The sequence below is a fragment of the Meleagris gallopavo genome, chromosome 4 (assembly GCF_000146605.3).
Source record: "Meleagris gallopavo isolate NT-WF06-2002-E0010 breed Aviagen turkey brand Nicholas breeding stock chromosome 4, Turkey_5.1, whole genome shotgun sequence".
NCBI lineage: Eukaryota > Metazoa > Chordata > Aves > Galliformes > Phasianidae > Meleagris > Meleagris gallopavo.
Window position 1 is genome coordinate 49,838,482 of NC_015014.2, and position 8,785 is coordinate 49,847,266.

An 8,785-nucleotide genomic window follows, 5' to 3' on the forward strand; every position below is an offset into this window, starting at 1 on the left:
GAGCGGGCAGCTCGGGGCGAGACGCGGTGCTGCGGGATGGGGAACGACTTGGAAAGTCGGGCTTAGGAAGCGCTTTGCCTCCTTTTTGCTTTTCAGCTCGGTTATGTTAACGGTCTGTATGTAAATGGCATACAGAGGAGCTGTGCTTTATTTACTCTGTGAGTAGTTTTCGGGAAGTTAGACGCGAGCTTCTCGGTAGCTGCCCACGTATTCGGGAATTCTCCCGAAAAGTGAATGAAACTCACTTTGCAGAAAGCCGGAGGGGCGCTCAGATGCCCTCCCTGTTACAGGGAAGGCACGGAGTGAGGAACAGCGCCGGGTGTTGCCGCAGCAACTCGCCCCAGTACTCCCGGCCGGTTCCACCTTCAGCTGCTTATTCACTTCCTCGCTCCGGAGACACTTCTTCACGCTGTCTGCAAGCTGTCCCACTGGAATTTCTTGCAGAGCAAGGTTTGACTCCGAACTAGCAAAGTTGCTGAACTTTCCTCTGAAAGAGAGTTATTCTGCAATTAAAAAAAGAATAAGCAACAACAAAAAACAACAAGAAGGAAACATTTTGACAGAGGGTGTACTTAAAATATTTCCTAATTAAGCACTATGTTGAATTGCGTTTGGTATCTTCATTGCTTTTGGGAAAAAGTCACTTCTAGTTGCATGATTGCCGTAGGTTTAATTGGTATGTGTTGACCCAAAGGTTAAGTGATGCCTTTAAAATGGTCACTCATGAGAATTTTTGTGAGCATTCAGACAACATGCTGATTGCATTGTGTTGGTTTTTGGAAAGATCTGTAATGATCTACGACTTTCTAAGCCTGCTAATCTTGTCCGTTTATGTACAATGGGAAGATGACATTCACTGGCAGATTTGTCTGTTCTTGGTAAGTCCTGAGGTAGTTGTTTAATTCTTTCTCCTTCTTCATTTGGAACTTATCTAGTATGTGGTTGAGCAGAAGTTGGGAGCAAGCCTGAACTTGCGTTTGTTGAACTTATCACTGAAAGTGAGATTGGCTTGCCATGTGCTTCTGAAGATTTCTTAAGGCTAATATCAGTACTATTCTTAAAAGAAAAGGAAGTCTCTTTTGAGTGTGGACTAATGAGAAAGAATATTTCTATATTCAGCTATTTCTTTTTGTTCACACGTTCCATTTAAAGCTGGTTTGCTTCCTTGCTTCAGTTTAGGTTCATTTGTCCAGGAACATTTTCCAGTCAGTGTCATACTGAAAGTTTTTCCAATTCAGAATTCATAGAGTGATGGCTGTATCAGTTGATGCAGGTTTTGATGAGACTATTAGATGAAGGAACATCTCCTCCACGTGAGGAAGAGTCCTGAAAGTGATGCATTGCTTTTCTGTGCTAGTATTATCCTGTATTCTTTGGGGCAATATAGATATAGCTGTTGATTTCTGTTGAACAAAAATAGCTGCTCTGCCCCTCTGAGTTCTTCTGCCTCATTGTTGCAGCTCCTTCCAAAAGAGTGGTAGAAGATGGATCTTAAAATCATCTTGAAGAGGGTGTGAGAAACATCATCTCTGCAATGAAGTTGAATGATACCTTCTAAGACTTAGGATGTACAAAACAAATTGCAATTAATCACATGCCAAAGATGTATTTGCTTGGAAGAGAAGCCTAGATGGATTCCCTTGTATATATATTTTTTCCCGTAGCTATCTGCACACTGTTTACTTATTTTTGTAAAACTGATTAGTTTTCCGAGCAGCTTTCTTTCATATTCCTACTCTAGCAGTCCCCCCATTTGTATAAATTCGTCAAATGGCTTTTATCTAGGATACTCTACACTGGAGGATATGAGAGTGTATTAAGAATCAATTTTATTTAGGCAAGACCAAATTCTCCTCTCCATCCTCCCTGTTGTTTTTTTTTGTTTGTTTGTTTGTTTGTTTTTGATACTTATTTCTGCCAAATACAATGGGACAATCTATTCTACACTGCTTTTGAGAGTAAAAGTATGCATGCAGCCATATAAACTAAACTTAGATACTACTGTTTACTTAAATTTCCCTCATGATACAAATACTGATGTGAAAGTAAATATATAAATGTGTATATATTTCTACATCTTCATATACAATGTTTTGCAACCTTTTCTGAATTTCTTATGTCTTATTCTACAGTTTAAGTTATGGAGGAGAATGCATTCTTTTTCACTGATAGTCATTACTTGGAAATAGTGTACTATTTTGGATGAGGTGGTCCTTGAGTTCCATTTTTCTGTGTACTTTTTGAGGCTAAAACATTGCAATGTAAGAAATGATTTTACTATTTATCCTCTGGCCTGTGATATAAACACTCACCTGTTTGTAGATTTATTAGTTACTTAAAGGCATCATCTGAGAGCAGTTACACAAAAAAAACCATAACCCTCTCCCCTGGTACACTAACACACGACAGTGAACTTGCTATCTAACGAGTTGTATAGGTAGGCCAGATTTGTACAATTTCTTTAAAAGGGCTTCAGCTGGAGATGACTGCTGAAACAAAGAATGGCCTTGGCTTCGGCTCCTAGCATTGCTGGCATTTTGTGGTCAAGAACATCTCTTCAGCAAGCAACTTCTTCCTTTCTCAGTCTGCTGCACACTATGTTGCAAAATGTGGAACAAAAAGAAATGATGTTCTGCAAATTTGGAAGCAGAGTTTGTTCTATGGTAGATAATCCATTGTGTTGTGGTTTGTACAGAGATGGATCCAAGTAACTGATAATATGAGGTTGTTTGAGTTCCTGAAGTAACAGAACTGGAGGCATTCCAGCATAAGGTGTGGGCAGAGCTACTGCATGTAGAAAACAAAGTACTTAGATACAGAAAAGTGTAAGTAAATAAAAGCTGCTTACCTAAGTGACTTTTTGTCATTGCTGAAGGTGGAAAGATTGAAAGAATGATACTGAGTGAAAATCAATGCTAACACTCAGGGATAAAGACCCTAAACACATCAAAAAACCAGGACAGATGGAAACTGCTGAGATAACCAATTTCAACATCAATTTTGAAATAGTTAGATTGAAATGCTAGCACTGGAGGTGTTTTTTTTTCATATACTTGAGTACATGTACTTTTTTTTTTTTCCCCTGAATGAGTACATGAAGCACTGAGACACAAACAGTTCCTGCCTGACTTAGATTCAACTTCTTGACAGAATATGTCTTTATATCTGTATTTTTCAGGGCTTAGAGGTGGGTTAGGGGCAGTAGTGTTGAATTTTATGTTTTGTGAAGGGACTTATATGAAAAACTTGAGGAAATGCTGATGCCTGAAGTCTTTAAAGGAAGGATGAAGATTTAGATATGTGCTCAGGCTGAGGAAGGACAAATCAAATTCTTGTTCTAAAAGCTGATTATTAATCTATTTAGCTCAATCCAAGCCTGACTGAATTGCATTGACTTAGGAATCATTCAGTGAGAGCTTTCTCCCTAACAAACTTCATGTCTCATGAGAGGTTGGTATTGGATTGGCCTGTAGAGTTTGCTCTCCAAAGAAGTTTTAGTTGTGTGCCTTTCTTATTGAAGATCGAATATAACTGTTTGGAACTTTTGTGAACAGAGATCATAGCTGATAAAGATACAGCCCAAGAACTGAAGCTGAATGTATTGGCAAGAATGTAGAAAACTGTTATAAATAATGAAACTTATGTAAGAATAGTGCTGTGTTGATATATATGTGTGTGTGTATGTGTGTATGTATGTATATATTAAAAAAAATATATATATAAAATCCACATTTATATATATTTATTTCAGAAAAAAATGTAGGTTTGTTCAATTTCTCTTTTTTTTCTCTTGTTTTGCCACACATGCATGCGTACATGGTACAAGTGTGAAGATTGTTTTTCCCTGTTTTTTTATGTCTTTTTTAAAAGTCTGAATAATTATTTAGTTTTTTGAAAGGCATTAGAGAAATCACGCTGGAAGAGGTCTCATCCTTTTTTGGAGCTAATGATACAGCACAGAAGTAGTCAATGTTTCAAGCTTCAATTCTAGATGACAAGTCCTTTTTGTTAGGAAATATTTTTGAAGAATAAGATATATGTAATACATTTTCTTTCAGCTTGCTGTTTAAGTCTTAGGCCATGCTACTGAAGCTGCTTTTTCTTCTCTGGACTACTTAAGTCACTGTCCTGTGTGCCAGGACAGTTGCTACCATCAGCAGCTTTCCCCAAGGCCAAGTTACTTTGTATACAGGAAAAGACAGGAGAAAAAAAACAACCCTGTTGTCTGCTGTTGCCCTTAAACCTGCCCTTAAACATGTGATTTCAGGGTGTTTCAGACACCTTCAGAGTGGTAGCTTCTCTGTCTGCTTTGAGTTGTGTAAATCATGAATTTGGAAATGGCCGTGGAAGGAGGGAGAGCTGGCATGAGTGAACTCTGGGGAATGCAAAAGCTGGGTTGGAAAATATTGAGGAAGAACTGTCATGGACACTTGAGGTACTGAAGGACCCTTGCACGTAGGCCAGAACTTGCCTCTGGCTGTCTGCCAGTTTGTGACTGAGGGATTTGCTTCCTTGCCAAAGCTGAACAGCTAGTAGTTACCGGGTTCCTGTCCTCCCTCATGGCAGTTCTCTGAAGAGCCTGATCCGTGAGGTGTATTTTGATCACCTCCACAGTTTTCTGGCTGTGGTTCTTTAAATAATTTAAGCAACTTTTTTTCCCTCATTCATTCTCAGAAGTGACTCTCTCTCTGCGAACTCTTGTATTGGTTATGATACTTTTTCAGTGGGATTCTCATCTGAAAACAGCTTGAACCCACAGTTCAGTAAAAATACTGTAGTCAGTGATTTTTCCTTTTTCGTGTTGAATATCTATTTCTCCATTAAGGAGTATGTAAGGCTCAGAAGATAAAGTAGTGGCAGTCCCTCTGCTGTTAATTGGTGCTAACGTGGCAGTGAGAAAGTTCTGGGTTCCATCTCTGTTCTTACTCCACTTTTTCTACCCTTTATATCCAAGTACTGAAAAAGTGTGTGTCTGAAGATAAGTCGTTCATATCTTGAAACTACTAGGATTATGTTTTAAAATTATTACTTGTGTTAAGACTGATTTTGCTGGTTTCTTTATACAGTCAATTATAAAAGGATGGAGAGGTTATGTTGTTTAACCTGCTTGAAATTTTCATAGATAAGAAACATTAAAGAAATACTGTACAAATGACAAAGAGCCTTTCATAATTTTATCCAAGATTTATTTGAATTCAAGCCTTTTAATACAGTGATATTTCTCTTTTATTTGCTTCTAATTTTGTTTTTCTTTTCTATAGGTTTGCAGTCTTTAAAAAAAACCAGTTTGAACTAAAGTACCTTGAAGAAGCGTCTCAAAGAAACTGGTGTTTTCTGTTGGCTGGCTGACGACAAATTTAAAAGAGCTCTGTTGCCATTAATTATGCATTTATCCTGACTTTTTCTACATGACCGTGAGGGGCAATATTCGGAATGAAGCTGCCATCATGTCATCCACGGGCAGTGGCACTGATATTGAAGAATTCTTGGTCAACATTAACTTGGGACAGTATCTTCCTAACTTTAAAGAACGTGGCTATAACATTGTGACAGACTGTGTGGGAATAAATAACAGTGCACTTCAGCAAATGGGAGTACTACCTACAGGCCATCGCAGAAGGATACTTAAGCAGTTGGACACTGCTCTTTCAAAAATGCAAGGAAATTCTCTTTCCTGTGACAGTTTAAAACTCAAAGAATTGAAAGGTTTAGAAAAGAAAGGATATTCATTTTCAGACAAGGATTCTTCAATAAGCCATTTAAAAGTAGATGGATCTGGCTTGATACCTGTAACATCATTGGTACAACTTCCTAACAAAGCTTACAGTGGTAAAGAAAGGTTCAGAATTGGAGAGCAAAACCTATTGGAAGTGAATGATGAAAACTTTCCAAACTCAGATTTTTCTAGTTTATACCAGAATTCAGACAGTGTACTAAGAGCTGTAAGTGGAAGTATGAAGATGAATACTGAGTCAAATACATTGCTGGAAAAAGCTGCTACATACCAGACTGATGAGCACTTGGCTGACTGTGTAGCATTTTGTGATCCTCTTTCACTCGCTCATTCGTATGAAACAAAATACAAGGAAAACAAACATCAGATGTTTGCAGTTGAGGAGGATCTAACTGATAGCGAGCCACATTCATCGTTTGTTAAGTTTAAAGGAGAAATGATAGACAATGACTTATATGATTCTTGTACACAGGACTGTATGAAAGTATTTCCAAGAACAAGCCGATCTTTTATATTAAGGCATCGACCAGTACCAGAAATCCCTGAATCAAGCAAAGTTGAAACTTCATCGAGGTAACTGCTGTTTCTTTTTAATGATGAATTGTTATCCTCAGAGAACTTATGGGATGGTTTTCAGGGGAAGAGTAGGGGTGAGAGGTGTCTTTTTGTGGATTTTTTTTTTTGTATGTGCTGTAAATAGAGCGGGTCTGGAATGAATAATGCTGTATTAACCAAAGAAGGATTAAGCTTCCATGCAAGTTAAAAGTGCAAATGAGAATATATGGGAAACTTTAGAATTATGCGCATTATAATCTCTGTGATCATCTGTGCCTCTACTTATTTCCAAAGAAGTGAGTCCTATTGCTTTAGAAATATCCCAGGTTAAGAACAACTGTATCAGGCATTTGTTAGACTAAACCTATATGCTCTTAAGCATCTATATTCTCTTAGATATGAATACCGCCTGCTATATAAATACAGCATTTCTATATCTAAGATATAGATGAGAAAGAATGAAAATATGTAAATGTTACAAAAATTATACTGAAAAAACAAAAAGCTGTTGAATGTATTCCAAACCAAAGTGTTACAATTAATTAGACACTAGCCCCAGTATCAAATGAAATCCTGATTCATAGCGGGAAAATAGTCACAAAACAGTAAATTCATGAAAACAAACTATCATCCTAGAAAGATCTGTTTCTATTAGGGAAACAACAGTTAAAATTGTGAAATACAGGTAATCTTGTTACTTTTTAGTACCTATTAAAAGTGCATCTTCAGGAAAACATTGTCCTTTGAAAATAAAAGCTTTTAAGAAAATGAGTTACATTATTTAAAAATATCTAGGAATTTTTACACAGCTACGTGTATTAATGTGCTTCTATCTGAAAAATGAGGCAAAATTTAGAAGAGCCACCTTGTCTATTTCATGCATTGTATACTGTAGCCACTGGGAAAGAATGTATCTGTGTGAAGCAGAAGTTATCTGGTGGATTGCACAGGTGGACATGGGAAGATGATTTTAAATCTTAGCCTTAAAGCACAAAACTGCAGTAGATTTTATGTTGTTCTAAAATAGAATAGAATACTTAATGGTGGAATAAATTGTTTTACACTGTGTCTAAAGCAAACACTTCGTAATGCCTCTTTAGACTGATTTCTAAACTTCTCACCATTTAACTGTCAATTCAGGGTATGAGTACAACAAGTCTGTGATGTTAGTTGTTGGCTTCTGGTATTTGCACACCAACAAAGCTTGGCTTTTAATGATGTTTGCAGTATAATTTTTATTTATTTATTTCAGGAATTCCAGTAGAAAGAAGTGTGTTTGGGGGGGGGGGGAGGGCGGGGAGAGGGAGGAGGTGGTGCTAGGCGCTAGGAAAACATTCCACTTTTTGGTCTCAGAATATTCCTGTGATGTGTGTGTACATTTTTATTCCTTTAGAATGCTACTCAGTGGCATTTACTGTCTTGAATAAACTTTTGTTGCTTCTTTTGCAAAGAGGTGGTAGAATGTAAAAGTAAAGATCTGACACTAGAACTTAACTCTGTTAATAAGTCTCTCATAATAACTGTGAATATTAAAAATAAGAGAGGATGAATGAGCAGTTGACCATAATATTATGAGTGGTATTCACAGAGTATCTTCCCACAGCATCTTAGAGAGAAGAAAAAATCATGCAAAAACATATGCAAAGTTTTGTTACTGTAGACATATCCAAATCATGAGGTTGCACTTTTTTAGCCACTTTTTTTTTTTTTTTTTCCAAACCACTAACTATGCCTGGAAGGGATATGTCTGAGAATGTTTTGTATTTATCTTGTCTTTTTCATCAGCATATCTTAGCAGTTAGAAACATCATTAGCAAGTTCACACATGCCTTATGTGCTGAGTTTTCCCAAGCATTTATAAGTTTCTTTCAGATTACTGAAAGATGTTAATGCTAAATGTTGTAGTACAATTGTTGAACAGGTGGGGAGGCAAAGATTCTTTGCAACAAGTAAGAGATCTTTTGTGTTCCTCAATATTTTTTTTTTATCTCTGCCTTCTGAAACAGCAAGAAATTGTGCTTACTGAAATGAAAGTATAAACATTTTTCAATAGGGAGTGCCTTTATGTTAATTTTTATGGAGCAAAGCTATTCTGGCTGAGCTGAAATGGGAACTGAGTGCAAAAGGACAATAATAAGTAGCTTCTAAAACAATATTCTTATCTCTTCTGAGAAAGAATCAGCCAGTAGAAAGAATACATTGTGTTTATAGTGTTCCCACCATCAAAGTAAATCCTCCCAATTCTGATCCCTTAGTGAGTGATGTTTGGATGGGTCACCAACTTCATTACCAACTATTCTGATTTGTGAACTTGAGTTTATGTTCTTCGTCTTTATGCTCCACTTATAACAGTGTAAAAATCCTGAAGGACAATTAGCAAGTCTGTCTGAGGAAGATCAAGGTTAAACCAGAACTTCAAAACAGAACTTAAGAAACATTCTTGATTAACTCTGCTGGGTACTTTTTTCTTTTCTTTTTTCTTTTTTCTTTTTTTTT

At 36.9% G+C, this 8,785-nt stretch overlaps 1 protein-coding gene across 4 annotated transcripts in view; it reads left to right on the forward strand.

Annotated features, from left to right (window-relative positions):
• Positions 1 to 8,785, forward strand: part of ARAP2 (ArfGAP with RhoGAP domain, ankyrin repeat and PH domain 2) — a 125,783-nt gene that overhangs the window by 933 nt on the left and 116,065 nt on the right. For all 4 annotated transcript variants that reach the window (XM_010710306.3, XM_010710308.3, XM_019614911.2 and 1 more), the window contains exon 2: positions 5,262 to 6,307. In XM_010710306.3, coding sequence (XP_010708608.1) covers positions 5,409 to 6,307 — 899 coding nt within the window. In that variant the 5' untranslated portion in view covers positions 5,262 to 5,408. The remainder of the gene's footprint in view (positions 1 to 5,261; positions 6,308 to 8,785) is intronic.